General features: G+C 41.2%; 1 protein-coding gene across 1 annotated transcript in view; it reads left to right on the forward strand.

Moving 5' to 3' along the window:
- LOC145416044 (protein turtle-like) overlaps positions 1-24856 on the forward strand; it is a 208945-nt gene that overhangs the window by 53174 nt on the left and 130915 nt on the right. The window contains exons 6-7 of the mRNA XM_080285144.1: positions 880-1070; positions 1516-1708. Coding sequence (XP_080141270.1) covers positions 880-1070; positions 1516-1708 — 384 coding nt within the window. The remainder of the gene's footprint in view (positions 1-879; positions 1071-1515; positions 1709-24856) is intronic.

Consider the following 24856-nt stretch of genomic DNA (forward strand, 5'->3'; position numbering starts at 1 on the left):
TCTGAAGTCAGGGAGAACAAAGTATCTCACACACCTCAGGTAGACGTGGGTCTCACATACCCAACTTATACTCACATACTCTAATACTGCAGAAACGGAGAGAGAGCTTGAAGTAACTCCCTCACCCCTTGCATGGATACATAGAGTTAGGAAGCTACTGAGAAGAACAGGGCTCCCGGGTATTTAGAAGTTAATGAAACAGAAAATGGGACAGGGGTGGGTGGGTCTCTCAGACCCACCTCTACTTGAGCAGGGTTAATGATGGGTAGCCCAGTGCTTGTGAAGAGTTCAGTGAGGCTATATTTACCTGTGCCTGACGCGATGGAACTGAGTTGTCTTTAGCATAGCTGGTTTCTACTACATGACCGAGATGAAGCTTGGCGTAGAGGGTGGTATAAGTAGGTCAGGACGGATGCCCATGGGTAGACAAGGATCATTCCTGTCCACACATATTCTAGCCACCGCTGCTGGTGCTACCACTTAGTTAGGGTCGTAAAAAGAGTTGAAACAAGGGATTCTGCGAGTGGGAGGCGATGTGAAACCATGTCTACTGTCATAGTCTCATCTATGCTCTGTGGGAGGCGATGTGAAACCATGTCTACTGTCATAGTCTCATTTATGCTCTCCTGCGGGTTTAAGGGTAAGCAGATACAATACACCTTTGCTGTGGAGTTAGATATTATATGTTTTGGGCTGAACAAGTGTTAGTCTGTATGGCCATGACACCATATTATATATTCATCTCTGGGATCATTGATGGGCTCTTTCTTACACACGTGACTTAATTACTTTCAAACTTTTTGTTGATTTACATTCCTAGGTTAAATGTTTTTCAGCAAAAAAAGAACCTATGCACTCAGTTATAACTTTATGCCATAGCATCATCGAGGCGGACACACCTGAGTCTAGTGGTGGTGGTGCCCCCAGAAGCCCCAGTTCTGAGGGTGCAGGGGCAGCAGGCTACGGATGGGGTGCTGGGGCCGCTACAGGAGGGGGCGTCCTTGGAGGTGTCGTGCAGCGTAAAGGGTGGTGTCCCCCACCCGTCCGTTGTCTGGCTCAGGGAGGGACAGGTGAGTCACGCAGAGAAAGGGAGAAAGATGAAGGTGTGGACGTTGGGAAGTACAGGGTGAATGGGTGACTCGGATTTGATAAAGGTCTGGAGGAGTTAAGATAAAGGGGAAGAAATATGAGGACAAGGACATGAATATGTAGGAAAATGACTTTGTGTGTGTGTGTGTGTGTGTGTGTGTGTTCTTATAGAGAATAACTGTAGAATTATATCAAATCTGCCATTGCTACGATGTTCTTAATCACTCGAGTTATTCTCCATATGGAGCTGATGGACGGCAGGGAAAGGAGCTTTGGATTGTAGTCCACCTGGTTCATGTCTGTGTATGACCATTTCAATAGGCCATAACAACTCAAACTCAGGTAGTTAGTTATATCTCCAAAATATTGAATAACAATATTGTGGTATGGATTTCCATCAGAAGAGAATAATCTGCATCTTTACAGGTTTTGGACTCAACCATAGAGTCTCGGTCGACTGGCATGACAACCATAGAGTCTCGGTCGACTGGCATGACTGTGAACCAGCTACGGGTGGATCAGCTGACCAGGGACTACCACAACACTAAGCTGACCTGCAGCGCCACCAACAACAGAATCACCGCCCCGCTACTCGCTTCTGTAACCGTTACCATGAACCGTGAGATCACATTTTCTACCATTCATTGTATTTTTATTGTGAGATTTTACTTGTGTATACCTGTCATGAAAAACATATACCTCTGTTTGGAAATGGGCATAATTTTGCAAAGCACATAGGTTGGTAAATCAAACATAAGAACTAGAATGAAACAAAAGGGACAATTGTGAGAAAATACTGTAAGGTGCATCACGAATTATGTGGCAATACAAGACTTGGGAAAACGCCTTTGTAGGTTGCTACGAATAAGGAAAGTCCGATACTAACTAGTTACATAAATGCCTTGAGATTTTCTTACCGAGGACACTCCTCACAGGGATATCAGTTGAGGTGGTGTAGAATGCATAAATAGTATCCACAAAATATGCATTTCCGCAAGCTTTCAGCACCAACAACTTGTCGAGTATTAACGCGGTATCACAGTTCCATGTCATTAATAATATTACTATTGATATTAATTAAAGTTTGGAGCCAGTGTGCTACGTACCGAGCACTTGGATTGATTAGAATCACTATATTTATGAGATGGACTGGTGCACTGACTGGTTTATTTCCCATCCAGAAAGATGTTGCCTGATTATTGGCAACATGTAATGAAGAGACTTTGGTGAGTATGCATGGGTTTTAGTGCAAATGACAGCTTTGGAATTTAGCAAAGCGTCCTTGCCTGACAGTGCAGGGCTAGGGTAATTGAACCCAAACTCGCGAAGAGAGCTCTTGAGTGTGTGTGTGTGTGTGTGTGTGTGTGTGTGTGTGTGTGTGTGTGTGTGTGTGTGTGTGTGTGTGTGTGTGTGTGTGTGTGTGTGTGTTAAAATAACGCTAATAGTTTTTATACGAGTTTGGCCGAACTTGTTGGAAGGGATGAGGGTTAGTTTTAAGTTATATGCTGTTTTTTTGGTATAATAGGTCACAGGGCTGTGTCAGTGTCTGACCCAGGAAAATTAACTAAAGCATCTTTTAACCAATTTTGACGAAACTTGAGGGTACGCTTGAGTGTACGGCAAGTGTTATGATATTCAGTTTTGAGAACACACCAAACTTGATGAAATGATTCAGGGTCGGCAAAGCAGTATACCTTTTGTTTCTTAAAATAATAGGACACATATGAATGTCACAGGGCAACATGAAATTAAAAATGTTTCTTATCCGATTTAGACCGAGCTTTGTCCGAAAGTTGACGATATACCATCAACAAAATTATTCGATTTTGAATGCAGTGAGTCAAAGGCCAAAATCACAAGGAAGGATTGAATGCCAAGGGCGTGGGAAGAAGACAACTCAGTTTTGATCGGATTTGAAGCAAATTTGGTGGAATGGTTAAGGGTTAGATGTATATCTATCTGTATCTATCTATCTGTCTATCTATCTATCTATATAGCACCAGTCGAGTAGGGCAGTACTCCCGAGGTGGATGGAAAGCTGATGACAGGGAGTGCTGGAGCTCCCGTTTCATCAGCCCTCAGGACTAGTTCCTGACCATTCCCCTTTGCTGAACTTTTTCAATGTCTCAGTTACACAGAGAGTAGGCCAGCATGCTCTCCAACGCAAATTTCTCTAACTAACTACACCAAACTACATGCACAGTACACACTACACTTCGTTTCCCCCCCAAAAAAAAAAAATCATGTCGTCTCATCACCCAGCCTCGGAGTCCCCAGGGGGGGGGGGGCCATAAATACCCCCACCTTCGCCCATCTCGCGGTGACGACTCGAGGTGCCTGGAACCACTGTCTGACTCTCTTCTTCTTCATTTCTGCAACGTCCGTGGCCTTTCCTCTAACTTTCGCTCTGTTGAGCACCACCTCTCCTCCTCTAAACCTCACCTTCTTTTTCTAATTGAGACTCAGCTGTCTGAGGCAACAGACAGCAAACCTTTTTCTGTATCCTTCTACTTTTTCTATACTCAAAAGCCAAAGGTGGCTGTTGTGTATTATATACGCAACGACTTATCTTGCTCTCGTGTTCCTGAACTCGATTCTTCTGAATTCTCTACACTCTGGCCGCGGCTTTCCTGTCATTCTCTGACTAAATATATCTGTGCTGTTTACTTATCTCCTAATTCTACTATCAAAATTTTTTTGACTATCTTACTTCTACGATAGAACACATTCTATCCATTTCTCCTTTCTCTGAAATCTCCATTCTAGGAGATTTCAATGTTCATCACCACCTTTGGCTCTCCTCTCCTTTCACTGATCCACCTGGTGAACAAGCCTACGTCTTTTCTATCCTTAATGACCTAGAGCAGCTTGTACAGCACCCTACCCGTAACCCAGACCACCTCGGAGAGAGCTCCAACATACTTGACCTCTTCCTTACAACTAATCCTTCTGTTTACACTGTTAAGCTTTTCTCTCCGTTAGGCTCCTGCGATCACAACCTTATCACCTTAACTTGTCCTATCACTCTGGTACAGCCTGTGGACCCTCCAGGGAAACGTCGTCTGTGGCATTTTGGAGCCGCGGATTGGGAGGCCCTCAGGCAGTACTTCTTTGACTTTCCCTGGAATGATTATTGCTTCCATGGCCGGGAGCCATCTGAGTGTGCCATGCGCATTACGGAGGTTATTCTCTCAGGCATGGAAGCATACATTCCTTTCTCATATCCTTTGACTAACGCAAGAAAGCCTTGGTTTAATCACGCTTGTTCTAATGCTGTCCGCAACAAGGAGAGGGCCCACAAAAGGTACCAGAGCCAACCCACCCCTGAATCACATCATCTTTACGTTTCTGCCCGGAATCGTGCTAAGTCTGTTCTTCGCTCTGCTAAAAATAATTTCATCCGTACCAAATGCTCTCAACTCTCCAACTCGAATTCTTCCTGCTCCTTCTGGCTCCTGGTCAGAAACCTTTCTACCAACTTTACCTCATCATCCTTCCCTCCTCTTTTCTACTCTGATGGTTCTGTAGCTATTTCTTCTACTGATAAAAAAGATCTCTTCGCACAGACTTTCTCCTCCAATTCCTCCTTAAACGATTCCGGTGCTGTTCCTCCATCACTTCCCGCCTCTGACTTCCTCATGGCTGACATCAAAATTTCTTCAGCTGATGTATTTTCTGCCATCACTGGCCTCAATACCAACAAGGCATATGGGCCTGATGGAGTCCCTCCTGTTGTTCTCAAGAACTGCACTCCTGTGCTTACACCCTGCCTAGGCAAACTCTTTTGCCTTTGTCTGCCAACTTCTACCTTTCCATCTTGCTGGAAGTTTGCTCTCATTCAGCCAGTCCCAAAGAAGGGTGACCACTCCCAACCCTCCAACTATCGTCCAATTGCTTTAACGTCCTGCATTTCAAATGTTTTCAAGTCAATTCTCAATAGAAAAATTTTAAGGCATCTTTCTTATCACAACCTTCTTTCTGATCGTCAGTATGGGTTCCGTCAGGGAAGCTCCACTGGCGATCTTCTCACCTACCTTTTAGACTCCTTGTCTTCCTCTTTTCGGGACTTTGGCGAAAGCTTCGCCATTGCACTTGACATCTCAAAGGCTTTCGATCGAGTCTGGCATAAATCTTTAATTTCCAAACTGCCCTCTTATGGTTTCCATCCTTCTATCTGTGCCTTCATCGCTAGCTTCCTTTCTGGTCGTTCTAGAGCCGCTGTTGTAGACGGCCATCGTTCTTCTCCTAGATCTTTTAACGTGGTGTTCCTCAGGGCTCTGTCCTATCACCAACTCTCTTCCTGTTATTCATCAATGACCTTCTAAGCTGTACATCTAACCCTATCCACTCATACGCTGATGACTCCATCTTTCACCTTTCCATTCGGTTCCCGCAATGCCCATCTCAGCAGTTACTTCAACAAACAAGGAATGAGGCTATGGCACACCTAATGTCTGACTTGGCTCGTATCTCTGACTGGGGTAAAAATAATCCTGTTGTTTTTAATGCATCTAAGACTCAGTTCTTACACCTATCAACCCGACAAAATCTTCCACAGGTATACCCACTAATGTTTAATAATATTCAGCTTAATCCTGCATGCTTGGGGTTTCATTTACTCGGGACTTATCTTGGAAAGATCATGTTACACCTCTTGTAAAATCTGCTTCCAAGAGATTCGGTGTGCTAAGCCGACTCTGTTCTTTCTTTACCCCTGCACAATTGTTGACTCTATGCAGGGGTTTTATCTGCCCCTGTGTGGAATACAACTCTCATGTGTGGGGAGGCTCCCCACATACAGCTCTTCTCAATAGGGTGGAGTCAAAGGCTTTTCGTCTCATTAACTCTCATCCTCTTACTGACTCCCTTCAACCTCTGTCTCTTCGCCACACTGTTGCATCTTTATCTCTTTTCTATCGCTACTTTAATGGTCACTGCTCCTCTGAACTGTATGCATGCATTCCTCCACCTCTACGACGGGCGCGTAGCACCCGTCTAGCAGCAAACTCTCATCCTTTTTCTGTTCAACTTTCTAATGCAAGAGTTAACCGTTACTCCCGGTCCTTCATTTATGCAAGAGGTCAGCTCTGGAACTGTCTCCCTCTATCTGTATTTCCTGCTGCCTATGATCTCCAGTCTTTCACACGCAGTGTGTCCAGGCATATCGAAATGAATGGATCTTGAATTTGGCTCTCTCTTGTATTTTTTTTTTCTCTTGGAGGGAACTGTTATTGCGGGCTCATGGCCTTTGGTTCCTTCTTCCTCGCATCAAATATATATATATATATATATATATATATATATATATATATATATATATATATATATATATATATGGTGGATGAGTTTGGGACAGTGTGTGAGAAACGGAACCTAAAGGTGAATGTAGGGAATAGTAAAGTGATGGTCTTTGAGAGAGGTGAAGTCAGTGAATGTACAGCAAGGCTGGATGGTGAGGAATTGGAAAATGTGAGTACGTTTAAGTACTTGGGTAGTGTGATGAGTAATAATGGAGGTTTGGAAGGTGAAGTGCTTGAAAAGGTACAGCAGAGAAGAAAGGTTGCTGGTTTTTTTAATGCAGTGATAAGAAACAGGGAAGTGAGCATGGAAGTGAAAAAGTTACTACATGACAGTATTGTGATACCAACTCTAACATATGGAAGTGAAGCTTGGACGTTGTTGGAAAGACAGAAGTCAAGAGTGAGAGCAGTGTAAATGAGTTATTTAAGAGGAGCTTTTGGAGTCACATGGAGAGACAGGCTGACGAATGAGGATATAAAGGAGCGTTGTGGTGTGGATGTGGATGTGATAGGAAGCGTTATGAGGAACACACTGAGGTGGTTTGGCCATGTGGAGAGGATGGAGGGTGAAAGACTGACGAAGAGAGTGTATGTGAGTGAGGTGGAGGGGGGAAGAGGGAGGGGGAGGCCGCGGACAGGATGGAGGGATGGGGTGGAGAGGTATATGAGAGAGGGGTGTGTGAGTTGGGAGCAGGGCAGTGAAATGGCCGGGTACAGGGCGACGTGGAGGCGTTTTGTTTGTTGCCACCCCAAACGGGATTGAGGAGTCTGGCAAAATATATATATATATATATATATATATATATATATATATATATATATATATATATATATATATATATATATATATATTGTTACGGAAAAGAGAAAACTGTCCCGCAAAGTTCCAGGTTCAAAACAAAAGAGTTAGGTAAAATTACAAGTTAAAGTTTAATGCTCAAACTAACAACTAAACATTCAGGACTCATAAGGATAATGTAATGGCAAAAAACAGGTTAAATATATGGTTAACTGCAATAGCCCTTATTAACACGAAATTAGCAAATGTAAATTTATCTAAGTCAGCCCTGATAAAATGAGAAAACCGGATAATGCTCAGTGAATGCAAGATATATTATTACAGATACAAAATATTATTAATAATGGCCGAACCCTAAAGCACATGAATCACAAAAACCTCACTAGGCCTACGAATTAACACCGTATGATATACAGTACAAGAAAAAATGTAATAACACTTATACTCAAATTACACAGCTGTTAGATGGTTGGAGACTTCATGAGCACTCACAATAATAACAACTGTACAGGGGAGGATAGAGATGTGAGCAAAATGAGGAGTAGATCTAAGTGGCAATTAATGCAGAGACTGAGCTCATTATATAGGGATCGACAGAGCTTGATACAACTTGTAAGAAGGACGCGCAAATGAAGCCATAGGGGACAAAGAGTTGACAATCCTGCTCTGAACAACAGAAAGAATGACTTACTCTACTATAAGTGTAGAAGGGGGGAGTGAGGAAGAACACGCTCGTGATCAAACATGCAGCATACTGTACGTTAGAATTACACAAAGGATGATGAAATCATAGGCTATGTGACACCTCCCCACAAAAAAAAAAAAAAAGAAATTTACAAAGGAAATTTCTTATTACTCTAAAACACTCTGTCTAAAGTCTAGATAAGCAATCTGCAATAACATTTTCTTTCCCCTTGACATGTTGTATGTCTAATGAATACTCCTGAAGAAGTAGACTCCATCTTGTCAATCTCTGATTTTTATCTTTAAACTTACTGAGGAATTTCAGTGGGTTATGATCGGTATAAATGACTATGGGGTCAAAACCAGAACACAAATAAAATGAAAAATGCTGTAAACCCAAAATCAAGGCCAAAAGCTCTTTCTCAATAGTTGAGTAGTTCTTTTGAGGTGGAGTGAACTTCTTACTGTAATAAGATACAGGGTGTTCAATACCCTGATCATCGTCTTGCAGCAAAACAGCCCCAGCTCCTGTATCACTTGCGTCAACAACCATCTTAAAAGGCTTAGCAAAATTTGGAGTAGCGATCACTGGCTGACTTAATAGGATAGCTTTAAGTTTGTTGAAAGAGGATTCACAGTTATCAGTCCAGACAAATTTAACTCCCTTTTTCAGTAGGTCTGTAAGTCGTGATACAAGAATTGAAAAGTTAAGAACAAATCTCCTGTAATAACCTACCATTCCCAAAAATCTTTGTAGCTCTTTCCTACTTTTAGGTCTGGGAAGATCACTTATAACCTGAACCTTAGCTCCTGGTGGTGCAAAATGTCCATCACCAATTACGTACCCAAGGTACTGAACTTTAGCTTGACCAAACTCACACTTTGATAAATTAGCTACAAGATTAGCCTGAACCAAACGCTCAAGAAATTTACTGACATTGCATAGGTGATCTTTCCAGTTGTCACTGAAGATTAATACATCATCAATATAAACAACACACCCTGCCGAACCCTCTGTTACAACATTCATGAGCTTCTGAAAAGTGGCTGGTGCATTCTTCATACCATATGGCATTACAGAACATGCAAGAGTCTTTCCTAGTGTTACAAAACATGAGATCTCCCTAGCACGTTCAGACATAGGTACTTGACAGTATCCCTTTAACAAATCAAACTTACTTATGTACCTAGCCTTTCCGATCTTGTCTATGCAATCTTCCACGCGAGTGAGAGGATAAGTGTCTGTTTTGGTTATCTGATTAACACATCTGTAGTTGATGCAAAGCCGCTGTGACCCACCTGGCTTAGGGACTAGAGTGACAGGAGAACTCCACTCGCTCTGACAGGGCTCAATCATCTTGTGGTCCAACAGGTAGCCAAGCTCCTTCTGGATGAGAGGAACTTTCACTGGGTTCACACGGTAAGGAGGCAATTTAATTGGCTTTGCGTCTCCAACATCGACATCATGCATCAACACAGTGGTTCTTCCTGGAGTGGCACGGAAATCTTGCGGGTACTCCTGCAGTAATGCCGAAAACTCCTGCCTTTCCTAGGGAGGTAGATGAGAAAGCTTAGTCAGGAGATCATTCATGATATCAGGATTCTTCCCCAAACTATCACTCAGGCTCATGCTGCATGGGAGAACTTCACTTGCAGACTCGGGTGGAACAGCTACAGTGCAGACTGGGTTATTTTCGTCCCGCCTGTGATATAACTTTAGCATGTTGATGTGACAAAGTTGCTTGTTCTTTCTACGATCTGGTGTGGCGATGACATAGTTGACATCACTGAGTTTCTCCACGAAATAAGGACCACTAAACTTGGCTTAAAGAGGTTGCCCATGCACCAGTAGCAGAATCAAAACCTGATCTCCTGGCTGAAAGTGGCGTAACCTGGACTTCTTATCATACCAAGTCTTCATCTTCTCCTAAGCAGCTCCTAAATTCTCTCTCGCCAGCTGTAAAGCAGTGGACAGCCGTTCTTTGAACTTCATCACATACTCCAGCAGGTTGACGTCATCTTCCTCTGACAGCCAGTATTACTTGAGTTGCTTAAGGGGTCCTCTTACTTCATGGCCAAACAGTAGTTCAAAGGGTGAGAAGCCCAGTGATTCATTTGGAGATTCTCTTGCGGCAAATACAACGAATGGAAGACCTTTATCCCAGTCTTTCTGATGTTCCAAACAGTATTTCTTGAGCATTGGTTTGAGTGTTTGATGATATCTCTCCAACGCTCCTTGGGTCTTGGGATGGTAAGCTGAAGACGTGATCTGGGTGATGCCCAACTCTTTCAGAGACTGCTTGAAAACATTTGACATGAAATTACTTCCCCGGTCTGACTGTACCTCCTTGGTGAGACCATACTTTGTGAAGAACCCTAGCATTTCCTTAACTACGTTCTTTGCTGAGATATTTCTAAGTGGAATGGCTTCAGGATAACGAGTAGCCATATCAATCAGGGTCAACACATAAGAAAATCCTGAAGAAGTCTTAGGAAGAGGGCCCACAATATCCACCAACACACGGGTGAATGGCGCCTCAAAAGGAGGAATGGGAACTAGAGGTGCAACCTTTTCGGTCTGATTACACTTCCCCACAACTTGACAGGTGTGACAAGACTTACAATACCAGGAAACATCTCTGAAGATACCTGGCCAGTATAAGTGTTTCAAAATGCGTGCCACAGTCTTCCTCAATCCAAGGTGTCCTGCCAAACTGGAATCATGAGCCACTCTAATGTTATCCTGCCTACAAACACGAGGGATGACAACTTGATGTACAACCTCCCATTCACAGTCGGCTGATGCTGTTGGGGGTCTCCACTTCCTCATAAGTACTCCTGACTTTATATAATAACAAGTAGAAGCACCAGCTGACTCTTCCTCACTGCAAGAAGAGTTAGCTAGACCTTTCAACTCAGGGTCAGCAACCTGCAACTTAACCAACTCTTGACGAGACAATTATCAACACTACGGGGTACTGCCTCATCTGGTGAGTGGTCCAAATTAGCAAGAAAAGTGTCAGCTAGGATAACATCATCATCATCATTATCCTCTAAGTCACCAGTAACTTTAGACTTAACCCTAATGACACCACATGCAGAGAACACATCAGGGACATCACAATCCTGGGCTGCAGCCACTGGCTTACTAGACAACTGAGGAGCTGGACACACTTGACTTCCACCAATATCATTTCGAAGTAAGAAAGTTACACCAGACATTGGGAGTGTCTCAACCAACCCAACCATAACGGAACCATTAACAAAACCAGACTCTAAATTCACTCTGCACAGAGGGACAGAGAAGTAATTATTCCCTACACCTTGTAAGATTACAGTTTCATCAGAGGAATTAACATTAGAGCCTAAAACACTGGTCAGCATAAGGGATTGGCAAGCACCTGTATCACGATATATTTTAACTAATTTCCTGTCATTACTGTCCAGAGGACTGACACAACCATGAGACAGGAAATTAGCACATGAACTCTTGAGAGTGTCACCCACGTTACTGGTCAAAAGAGGAGCTCCGTCATGAGAATTTAATTTACCCCTCAAAGCAGGTTCAGTTAACTCAGTTAAAGAATTCTGGGAACTCTCAAGGGTGGACACTAGACCAATTGACTGAATATTTAAAGACTCCTTTTTGTTCACATCACGCTGTCTCCTGAAACATTTCTCCGTAGTATGACCAAGCTTACTACAATAAGTACATTTACTTTTCTGAAATCTAGAGGTGGAGCTGGTATTTACTTCCTGAGAAACATCATCTTTATTCTCTTTCCTGTTACCTGTACTCTGAGTAGAGGCAACGTACTTACTCTCAGCTTTCCTTTTTTCTTTAGAATATCTCTTGTGAGTGAGAACATATTCATCAACTAAAACTGCAGCATCAGACAAATTATCTATTCCTCTGTCATCAAGATATAGGCTTACATCTTTATTAATACACCTTTTGAAGTCCTCCAGCAAAATCATCTGCTTAAATATATCAAAATCAGAATTTACATTCTTAGAATTTAACCACTGCTCTAACAGATCTTCTTTGATTTTTGCATACTCAACATGGGATTGCTTATCTTGCTTATAAGTTGTCTTAAATTTTACTCTATAGGCTTCAGGAACAAGCTCATAGGCCTTAAGAATCAAGCTCTTAACTACATCATAATTATCACATTGATCCTGAGGCAAAGATGCATAAGTTACTTGAGCTTTACCGGTGAGAACACTCTGAAGGAGTACTGGCCAATACTTTTTGGGCCAATTAAAACCTGTAGCTACCCTCTCAAACAACTGAAAATACTTTGTTAAATCAGATTCATTAAAAGGAGGGACAAGTTTAACATTTTTAGCCACATCAAAATCATCAGAGCTAGATGATCCAGTTCCACCTTGTTTCATGCGATACTCATGGTCTGCCTGAATCCTAGCAAGTTCAATTTGTGCCTCCTGAATACGAGCCTGAGACTCAGCCTCCTTAGCCTGAGACTCAGCCTCCTTAGCACGTGCCTGAAACTCAGCCTCCTTAACACGAGCCTCCTGCAGAGGTAGCTGTAACTTAGCTATTTGAATCTGCGTTTGCTCATCTGGAGGAGTTACATTAAACAAGCTTTTATTAATCATGCCAACAATTTGATCTTTAGAATGATGAGAGTGAACTGCAATTCCCAATTGTTGAGCAACAAGCTTAAGTTCATTCTTTGTTCTGTTTTCTAAATCACACACTGTTTGCACATTTGACAAAAAATCTTTGGCTTCATCAAGCGTACTAATAGTAGACATCATGAATAAATCACAGTCACAAAATATCAAGCAATATCCTTATGATAATATCCTGAATATCCTGATAAGAGGTCGCCAAATTTATGTTACGGAACAGAGAAAACTGTCCCGCAAAGTTCCATGTTAAAAACAAAAGAGTTAGGTAAAATTACAAGTTAAAGTTTAATGCTCAAACTAACAACTAAACATTCAGGACTCATAAGGATTATGTAATGGCAAAAAACAGGTTAAATATATGGTTAACTGCAATAGCCTCTATTAACACGAAATTAGCAAGTGTAAATTTATCTAAGTCAGCCCTGATAAAATGAGAAAACCGGATAATGCTCAGTGAATGCAAGATATATTATTACAGATACAAAATATTATTAGTAATGGCTGACACCTAAAGCACATGAATCACAAAAACCTCACTAGGCCTACGAATTAACACCGTATGCTATACAGTACAAGAAAAAATGTAATAACACTTATACTCAAATTACACAGCTGTTAGATGGTTGGAGACTTCCTGAGCACTCACAATAATAACAACTGTACAGGGGAGGACAGAGATGTGAGCAAAATGAGGAGTAGATCTAAGTGGCAATTAATGCAGAGACTGAGCTCATTATATAGGGGCCGGCAGAGCTTGATACAACTTGTAAGAAGGACGCGCAAATGAAGCCATAGGGGACAAAGAGTTGACAATCCTGCTCTGAACAATAGAAAGAACGACTTACTCTACTATAAGGGTAGAAGGGGGGAGTGAGGTAGAACACGCTCGTGATCAAACATGCAGCATACTGTACGTTAGAATTACACAAAGGATGATGAAATCATAGGCTTTGTAACAATATATATATATATATATATATATATATATATATATATATATATATATATATATATATATAAATAATATATATATATATATATATATATATATATATGTATATTATCATCATCATCAGCCATTATAAATCCACTGCTGAACAAAGGCCTTCCCCAACCTTTTCCACGAATTCCTTGACTGAGCCAATCTTTGCCACGTTTTCCCTGCAACTATATCTCATCCCTCCACCTCCTGTCTGGCCTCTTTCTGCTACGTTTACCATCTCTTGGTGTCCAGTCAATCAACCTCTTGCTCCATCGATTATCCCTTGTTCTTGCTACATGGCCTGCCCACCTCTATTTCTGTTCTTTCGTAACTTTTATAATATCTTTTACTTTAGTCTGCTCTCTCACCCAAGTTGATCTTTTCCTGTCTCTTAAAGATATGCCCAACATTGTCCTCTCCATTGCCCTCGAGAACGAATTAATTTATTTGCCATCGGTTTTTCAGTTTCCAAGTCTCACAACCATACGTCATAGCTGGAATTATACATTCGTTATATACTTTTCGTTTCATACAAACTGGCAAGCTACTTTTCATAATGTCCCTATGTTTACCGAACGCTTTCCATCCAATTGTAATGCGTCTTTTTATTTCGCTATCATTATGTTTCGTTAGTGTTAGTATTTGTCCCAGGTAATTGTACTCCTTGACTTCTTCAAGAATTTCTCCATTTATTCTGATGACGCTCTTCGGTGTTCGTGGATTAAACATTACTTTGGTTTTACTCCGGTTCATCTTTAGCCCTATTTTGAGACTTTCTCTGTTCAGGTCATTTGACATTTCTTGCAATGTCTCTGCTTTTTCTGAGATTAGGACAATGTCATCTATCTATCTATCTATCTATCTATCTATCTATCTATATATATATGTATATATGTTAAGTAAAATGAATCATGCATTCACAGAATAATAAAACAATCGAAATCCTGGCTATACCTCAAAAACAATGAAAGTTTGGAATTAATTGTATGAGTAACTCATTAAGGAACTGTTTCACATACGCCTGTTAGACAAAGTTTTTTGATCGATCATCTAGTGTTTATAACGGTACCACACATTTATCGGTAATTCTGTGTACAGTACTTTCTTCATTTATCCAACCAGTCCTCTCCATTGTTATATCTATTGTTTCAACTTCCGTGCTTGGTTTTTGATATACAGTAAGCTCCACAGTGCGTGAATGGATGGGCAGTCCTGGACCTTGCCTACTGTGAAATCGTGCACTGTGAATACATAATCTTATGGGAAAAATTACACATGGGCAGTACCCCCTCATACCTTGACATTTTTTGACTCTTAAAGACATAATAAAGGGAAAAAATTTTATACATATACTACAGATATTGCTACAGTAACAAAAATATGGTCAGTCGCCTAAACAACAGTAGACAAGAGGCCTGATGGACTTAAATAACAGGGGTTCCGAGGTGCAGCAACACTTACAGTGCCGCTCCCCCTGCCGCACCTCACCCCACCAACACTTCCGTCCTCAGACACCTCCTGAGCACCATCCCCACGAGCCTCTAACTCAGTCACTTTGGCCAAAAAAACCATCGAAATCCAATGTTGACACAACTGACATTGCATCCTCTTCATTCTCTACAGGAACAGGATCAGATGATGTAACTGGTCCCTCACTTTCACTTTCTTGAGGCCGCCCTGTGTAACTTGTTATGAGCATCTGCCTCCTCCTGTTAATTTCTTGCCTGTGCCTGTCTGTGCAGAAGCGGAAGGCTCTGTCGATACTAATGAGAACCTCCTCCATTCTTTATTGGCTGATTTCGTGTTCCTTCACTTCTTCTTTGACCTTATCCACGGCAGCAAGGACCTTGCTTATCTTTGACATAGACAGTTCTGTGCTGCCCTCCATCACACTAGAATGCCCGGGAATTTCTGCGCATCTGCATCACAACTGACGTCATGATGGACGCGTTGTGTTGGGGTGGGAGTCGCGTTCTCAGGGAAAATGGCGTTTTTGTGCCACTCCATGCCTCTGCCTTGCATGTTGTGGGCTAAACTCGTGCAGTCAAGAATTTTTGGTTATTATTTTTGGTCACTTGTATATTATGCAATTCTCGCACTCTGAGCTCACGCACTAGGGGAGCTGTCTGTATTCATATGCTCAATCTGTCATTTAAAGCTTTTTATATTAAGTATCATAATACTTGCTAAAACACACACACACACACACACACACACACACACACACACACACACACACACACACACACACACACACACACACACACACACACACACACACACAAATATATAGATAGATAGATAAATAGATAAATAAATATTAATATCTCCAGGGGCAGGATTCCTCTGCTACCTGGCTGTCTCCGGGTTGCAGATAGGGGAAGGTCTTGTGGATATACGAGGTACCGTCTTTGATGGCGATGTCCCTGGGACCACCTATAGATTACAGGGTTCCACTGAACATACTGAATAAGGTGGCATAAAAATTATATCTCACCACAAATCTGTGGCAAGGAAGTCAGGATATTTGCCACAATCCCCCCAACCAAACATCAATTTTACTGCTAATGATTACACTGGTGTTTCTGTTGGATCAACGTCTGCTAAAAGTCCAACCGCACTGCCTCCTGTTCATACGAGCAGTGTGCCACCGAAAGTGAGCCGACACTGTCTCTGCAAATAAAAGCCAGGGACTTGAACAAACTGAAATACCTGAATATCTGTATGTACACTGTAAGAAACCTTGCAGAATTTTACAAACTTGATACCTTAATGACTAAATTGGAAAACATCAGTTGCAATATTATAGGTCTCTGTGAGATCCACAGAAATGAATAAATATTAATTCAGCTCCAAGACAGCAACCACCTATTTTCTAACAGACGAAGGCAAAATGAAAGAGTTAGTGGTGTAGGATTTCTAATTAACTGAAATCTTGCAGAGGACCTTGCTAAAATCAGCGGTGTATCTGACAGAGTACGCAAAAGATATATACACCCTGAAAGTAATACCAGTATGTGCACCGACTTCTTAAGGCTCAGATGAAGAAACAGAAACATTCTCTGACGACATCTTCCAGGTTAAGGATGAAGAAAGACCACATAGATGGTACACATGGGAGACCTAAATGCAAAAATTGGCAAATCGAAAAACAGAGAAGCATGCAAGGGAAAATTCGGAGGGGGAGAAGGGAATGACAGAGGTGAATGGTAATAAATTTTCCTGAAATGCATAACATGAGAATAATGAACACATTCTTTGACAAAAGAACAGGAGAAACATGGACCTGTAGAAGTCCTAATGGAGAAACAAAGAATGATATCGACTTCATTATAGAAGATAAGAATAACACAATCTTAAATATGAGTTATCCACAAAGTAAACATAGCAAGTAACTATAGAATGGTGGGTTGCACAGCTAGATTCAGTTTCAGATGTGAAAGAAAGCTGATTAAAAATAAAAATATATGCCCAGTAAAAGTAAGCGAAAACAAAGCAGTCTTTCAGTTGGAAATAACAAACAGATTTCAGGGTATAAGTTGTGCTGATTGTGACACTGATGAGTTGAATAATAGACTACCAAAAAAGCTAAGAGAATCGGCGAAGGTAGTAGGGAAAGCTAGTACATTACAACCAAAGCCAACATGAATTCAGAAGTTGCCCTTGAGCTCACGAAAAGAAGAAAGGAGATGAAAATAAAAACAGATGAAACAGAAAAAGTGGAATTTAAAAAGTTGATGAACAAGAGACAGAGAGAAGAAAAAAGAAAGAGAAACTTGGATCAGATCAAAGAAACCATCAAAAAGAGAAAAAGTCTGATACAGGTCCGAAGTAATATAACACTAGGAAAGCAACAAATTATATCAATGAAGAACAGTAACAGTGAAGCCATTTAATGCAGAGATAAGATGGTGAAGAGAGTTGAAGAATTTTACAAAGATCTGTATACCTCAAAGAGAATAGTACCAATAGCTAATAATTCTGCTGACAAGTGAATTCCCTGAAGTGACACCAAAAGAAGTAAATACATCTCTTCAAAGCACAAAAATAGGGAAGGTCCCAGAAAATGAAATAATAGCAGGTTTACTGTCGGATGCAGAGGTAGAAGTAAAAAAACAGGCTCGCCCATATATTTGCTCAGTGTATAAAGGGGGAAAAAATTCCCAAAACACGGTGAAATGCAACAATTATTTTCCATTACACAAAAGGCAACTCAAAAGACATTAGTAATTATAGACCCAATAGTTTCTTACCTCTTATTTGCAGACTCATCACTAAAGTCCTTACGAACAGAATAACAACAAATTTAGAAGTCAACCAACCTCGTAAACAGGCAGGATTCCGAAGAGAGTATTCGACTACTGGTCGTCTACACGCAGTTGATCAGCTAACTGAGAATACTACAGAAATTAATAAAACACTGTGCTTCGCTTTTGATTACAGAAAGGCTTTCGACTCAGTGGAGCACATAGCAATTATAAATTCACTGAGGGAAGAAAGAGTACCTGAGAACATTGTAAACAGCTGGAAAACATATATAAAGATGGAACTCCTATAGTTAAATTGAGTAAAGATTCGGAAAAATTAAAAAGTTTGAGATGGCAGTTCGTCTGGGAGATACAGTTTCACCGAAACTATTTATGGCGTGCCTAGAAAGTATTTTCAGAAAGGTAGGCTGGGAGAACAACTGAGTAAATATGGACGAATAAAACCTAAACCATTTCAGATTTGCAGATGACACTGTCCTAATCTCAGAAACTGCAGAGACGTTGCAAGAAACGTTAAATGACATAGTCTCAAAGTAGAGCTAAAGGTGAACCGGAGTAAAACTAAACTACCAAAGAGCGTCATAAGAATATGCGAAGAAGTTATTGAAGAAGTCAAGGAATACAGTTACTCAGGGCAAATACTGAATCTAATGAAAGACCATGATAGCGAAAAAACAAGTTGCAGTACAGTTGGATGGAAAGCTTTCGGTAAAGCATAGAGACATCATGAGAAGTAGCTTGTCATTATGTATGAAACGAGAAGTGTATAACAAATGTATAATCCCAGCTAAGACGTAGGGTGAAAGACAAGCGTGTCCCTGTTTTGTCTGAAGGTTAAGTGTAACATGTGAAATATTATGAGAGCTCTACCAAAGCTACATATTCGTGGTTAACTAGCCTGACTTTCTTCAGTTTCATATATTCTGCTGATGAGATGACAGTATTAACGAACCCAGTAAATTTCGAAGCCTTAACATCCATTTGGGGGTATTGCTGCTTCAGAGATGAAATGTAAACCAAATTCTGTCAGGCAATGAGTGCTTGGTCGTTATATAATAAAGAATGTCATGCAGACCTGATATGTTCCTTGGTATGGACAGGGCAAAACAACATGCGACCAACTACTGGGAAGGTGAGAGAGGATATGATATACCTTACGAGGAAAGAATCCCAAACAGATAGTTCTAACATTCGATGTAAGCAGAACTGTAGAAAGGAGGATTAGCAGCTTTCGGGATGAAGGCACATCGGACGGCAGTCATCGTTCAGTTGTACTAGTGTTACCACACCAATACAGGACCAGGAAATACTCACTAGGATGGAAGGTAGCACCTGTAACCAGTGCTTATTCTGTAAGGGACGAATTGAACCTAGAATGAAGCAGACGAAATGTTGTGCGTAGACTTCGGTCTTCTGGGTTATGTCTTTGAACTCCAGCCTATGGTATTCATTTCTTCACTCTTAACACAACATTTGATTATCATTATACAGTAGCTGTATCCTCATATGTAACAAGGTTGGCAGATAATGAAAATCACTGCTTATAATTACCAACTTAAACTAAGCAGAAGCTAAATCAATAAAGAAGTGGAACCAAAATTCTGACATGTCTTGAACAAATTGAATTAGTGTCTATAACAAGGTATTAAAAAAAGAATAAATAAGAAAAGTTCATATATATATATATTGGAGAGGCACACATTACACGTGTGTGTACAAATATATTTGTACACTCCTGACTGGGAATCGAACCCTGCACTCCTAGACCAGTGCTTCTTAAACTTTCTCGTGCAGCGGACTCCATTTATTAAAACTAATCATGTGGCGGACCCTTAATTATGGGTAGATTTCCCTCCTACCTACCTCTTGAGTTTAAAGGTGTTTGTAGGCTATAATATACTAAAATTGTTACTGAATTATATATTAATGGCTTAACTCGAACATAATTGTTCAAATTTTACTTCACATAACTGTCATAAAACATTATTCATTTTACAATTTACATTATAATCACATGTTTTATCTTATGCTCAAATTAGCTTGCGGATCCCTTGGAACGTTCCACGGACCCCTGGGGGTCCGCGGACCACACTTTAAGAATCACTGTCCTAGACAGAGGTCAGTCGCTGATACCACTTGACCACGGCGTGATAACAGCTGAGACAACCTGATTTTTTTTTTTTTTTTTTCACAAACCATTTTTTTTTTTTTTTTTTTTGACAAACCTTGTTCATCAAAAATATCAGGTTGTCACAGATTTTATTACGCCGTGGTTGAGTAGTATCAGTGCCTGACTTCAATCTAAGAAGTCCAGGGTTCGATTCCAAGTCAGGAGCGTACATATAGCTATCTATCTATCTATCTATCTATATATATATATATATATATATATATATATATATATTGCCAGACGCCTTAATCCCGTAAGAGGTGGCCTCAAACAAATCGTCTTCATGTCGCCCTGACCCCCGCCATTTCATTGCCCTGCTTCTAGCTCACACCCCCCTCTCCCATATACAGTACCTCTCGACTCCATCCTTCCATCTCATTCTTGGCCTCCCCCTCTCTCTCACCCCCTCCACCTCACTCACATACACTCTTCTCGCCAGTCTCACACTCTCCATCCTCTCCACATAGCCAAACCACCTCAGTGTGTTTCTCCTAACGCTTCCTATCACAGCTGCATCCACACCACAACGCTTCTTCGCTTCCTCACTTGTTAGTCTATCCCTCCATATGACTCCACATGCTTCTCTCAACTAACTCTCTTCCACTGCTCTCACTCTTGACTTCTGTCCCTTCAACAAGGTCCAAGCTTCACTTCCATACGTTTGAGTTGATATCACAATACTGTTATGTTGTAACTTTTTCACTTCCATGCTCACTTCCCTTTTTCTTATCACTGTTTTCAAGAAACCAGCAACCTCTCTTCCTTGTTGTACCCATTCAAGCACTTCACCCTCTAAACTTCCATCCTTACTCATGACACTACCCGAGTACCTAAATGCACTCACATTTTCTCTTTCCTCCTCATCCGGCCTCACTATTCGTTCACTGACTTCATTTCTCTCGAAGACCATAACTTTACTCTTCCCTACATTCACCTTTAGATTCCGTTTCTTACACCATACTCCCAAACTCATCCACTAAGCCTTGCTGTTCCCCTTCGTCTTCACTTAACAACACAGTATCATCGTCAAACAACAGTTCAAGGAGTTTTCAAACACTCCCCTCCTTCATTAGGGGAGCTCCAACTTCCACATCCCTACCTTGTATCTCATTTATTACCCCATCCATATACAGACTGAACAACCTTTGAGACATGACACATCCTTGTTTCAATCCCACCTTCAGATAGAAAAATTCACCCAGTTCGCTATTCACACTCAGTGCAGCCTTAGCACCCTGATACATACTATTCACTGCATTCAACAACTTCCCATATACTCCATATAATCTTGATATTATCCACAATCCTTGTCTATCCACCCTGTCATATTCTTTCTCCAAATCCATGAAGGCTGCATAAAACTTCTTTCCCTTCTCTAGAAACTTTTCCACTTAAGATCTAAGAATGAATATCTGACCACCACAACCTCTTCCCTTCCTAAAACCTCCCTGTTCTTCTCCAACTAATTCCTCTGCTGTTTCCCTGACTCAGTCAATAAGTATCCTACCATATACTTTTCCTATTACACTAAGAAGACAAATGCCCCTATGATTGCCACACACATTTTTCCCTGTTTCCCTTGCACACACACACACACACACACACACACACACACACACACACACACACACACACACACACTACCACACACACACACACACACACATATATATACATGTGACAGAGATTGCCTCAGTCAAAGTATTTGTAGAAAAGGCTGGGGCAGCTTTTTGTTCAGCAGTGGATTTGCAATGGCTGAATATATATATATATATATATATATATATATATATATATATATATATATATATATATATATATATATATATATATATATAATATATATGAGAGCCTCAGTGGCAAAGTGTGCGTTTTCGTACACTGGAGAGCGAGGGTTCGCGCCCCACCAGGGTAATAAACTTTGGAAGCGTTCTCCCGGCCATGTATTGCTTTGGCGGACACCAGGGGTGCTGTGGTTGAACCTGTGTCGCATACTGTAAAGTGTGTTTGCACCCATCGGCTTGCGCAGGCCGATTACACTTGGTTCACAGACTACACACACATCCAAAGCCACTACAACACTACAGTCACACTTATAAGCACTTCTCACCCTACATACATCCTCTACCAGACAGCCTAAGCCACTTGGTAGAAATACATAGGCTGTATCGTCCCCACTTCGGTCGGGATAGGCCGGTCTTGCAGTGGACACTCAAACGGCTGCTGCTGCTGATATATATATATATATATATATATATATATATATATATATATATATATATATATATATATATATATATATATATATATATATATATACAGTATATATATTCTTTTATCCTGCAGAAAGAACCTGACAGGTGGAGGCTAAGGACATCAGGAGCTTGTTAGATCTCCGCCAATAAACCTACCATAAACTTGGAGCAACTGCCAGAATCTACTCTCACATCAAAGAGATAATATATAAATAAATGAATAAATACATACATATATATATATATATATATATATATATATATATATATATATATATATATATATATATATATATATAGATAGATAGATAGATAGATAGATATAGATATAGATAGATAGATTGATAGATATAGATATATATAAAGATATATATATAGACAGATAGATAAATATAGATCTATCTATCTATCTATCTCTCTCTCTCTATATATGTGTGTGTGTGTGTGTGTGTGTGTGTGTGTGTGTGTGTGTGTGTGTGTGTGTGTGTGTGAAGTTTATTGCAGTGATAACATTGTTTATTTTGTATGTAGTTTTCTCAGTTCTTCTGACAAGGATGTGATGTTCGGTTCACTGACCATTGGATAAGTTTCCAAATTCTATTTTGATTTCCCGAGACGGATTTCGGCCATCAGCATGGCAACTTCAGGAGATACTTCTTAGCTGAGTGCTCAAGTTGGTGGCTGGTGATCCTGTATTGATGCCTTATGGCTGGATCAGGTGATGGGGAATCCCAGGTAATCAAACAATCAGAGTATGGAGCATACATTAGGGCTCTCAGCCAATCAAACAGTGCCCTGCGGTTTTCTCTTTGATGTGAGAGTAGATTCTGGCAGTTGCTCCAAATTTATGGTAGGTTTATTGGCGTAGATCTAACAAGCTCCTGACGTCCTTAGCCTCCAACTGTCAGGTTCTTTATGCAGGATAAAAGAATGGTTTTTAAGTCGTTGTCTAGTTAAGGCAAGGCCATGACTTCTGCTGTTGCGGCATTGAATTGCACCATCCGGTAGGTGAGCTGCCATCTTCTTGGAGAAGGTGGTTGTGGTGAAGCCTATATATCAAGAATTCAAGTGACACCTCTCAACAGTCTTGCATGTATACTGATATACTAGGTTCCAGTGGCGTCTATGGGGGGGGGGCACTTGGCCATGGCCCTCCCCCCCCTTTTGTCCCAGTAGGCCTATATATCTACAGATCTAAATACGTATACAAAACATTTGCCCATATGGCATAGGTTCCCATGAATTGGTTGGTATATCTATCTATCTATCTATCTATTGCCAGACGCCTTAATCCCGTAAGGGGTGGCCACAAACAAATCGCCTCCACGTCGTCCTGTGCCCCGCCATTTCACTGCCCTGCTCCCAACTCACACCTCCCCCTCTCTCAAATACCTCTCCACTTCATCCCTCCATCTCATCCTCGGCCTCCCCCTCCCTCTCCCCCCTTCCACCTCACTCACATACACTCTCCTCGTCGGTCTCTCACCCTCCATCCTCTCCACATTGCCAAACCACCTCAGTGTGTTCCTCTTAACGCTTCCTGTCACATCTGCATCCACACCACAACGCTTCTTTATATCCTCAATTGTCAGCCTGTCTCCCCATGTGACTCCACAGGCCCCTCTTAAATAACTCATTTCCACTGCTCTCACTCTTGACGTGTGTTCTTCCAACAACGTCCAAGATTCACTTCCGTACGTTAGAGTTGGCATCACAATACTATCATGTAGTAACTTATTCACTTCCATGCTCACTTCCCTGTTTCTCCTCCAATTCCACCTTAGACGATTCCGGTGCTGTTCCTCCATCACTTCCCCCCTCTGACTTCCTCATGGCTGACATTAAAATTTCTTCAGTCGATGTATTTTCTGCCATCACTGGCCTCAGTACTAACAAGGCATATGGGCCTGATGGGGTCCCTCCTGTTGTTCTCAAGAACTGTGCTTCTGTGGTTACACCCTGCCTAGGCAAACTCTTTCGCCTTTGTCTGTCAACTTTTTCCTTTCCTTCTTGCTGGAAGTTTGCTCTCATTCAGCCAGTCCCAAAGAAGGGTGACCACTCCCAACCCTCCAACTATCGTCCAATTGCTTTAACGTCCTGTATTTCAAAAGTTTTTGAGTCAATTCTCAATAGAAAAATTTTAAGGCATCTTTCCTATCACAACCTTCTTTCCGATCGTCAGTACGGGTTCCGTCAGGGACGCTCCGCTGGCGATCTTCTCACCTACCTTTCAGACTCTTGGTCATCCTCCTTTCGGGACTTTGGCGAAAGCTTTGCCATTGCACTTAACATCTCAAAGGCTTTCGATCGAGTCTGGCATAAATCTTTAATTTCCAAACTGCCCTCCTACGGTTTCTATCCTTCTATCTGTGCCTTCATCACTAGCTTCCTTTCTGGTCGTTCTATAGCCGCTGTTGTAGACGGCCATCGTTCTTCTCCTAGATCTATCAACAGTGGTGTTCCTCATGGCTCTGTCCTATCACCAACTCTCTTCCTTTTATTCATCAATGATCTTCTAAGCTGTACATCTAACCCTATCCACTCTTACGCTGATGACGCCACCCTTCACCTTTCCATTCGGTTCCCGCAACGCCCATCTCAACAGTTACTTCAACAAACAAGGGATGAGGCTATGGCACACCTAATGTCT

Source organism: Coenobita brevimanus, chromosome 104 (genome assembly GCF_032717465.1).
Source record: "Coenobita brevimanus isolate Jiangsu-jjx chromosome 104, ASM3271746v2, whole genome shotgun sequence".
Taxonomy (NCBI): domain Eukaryota; kingdom Metazoa; phylum Arthropoda; class Malacostraca; order Decapoda; family Coenobitidae; genus Coenobita; species Coenobita brevimanus.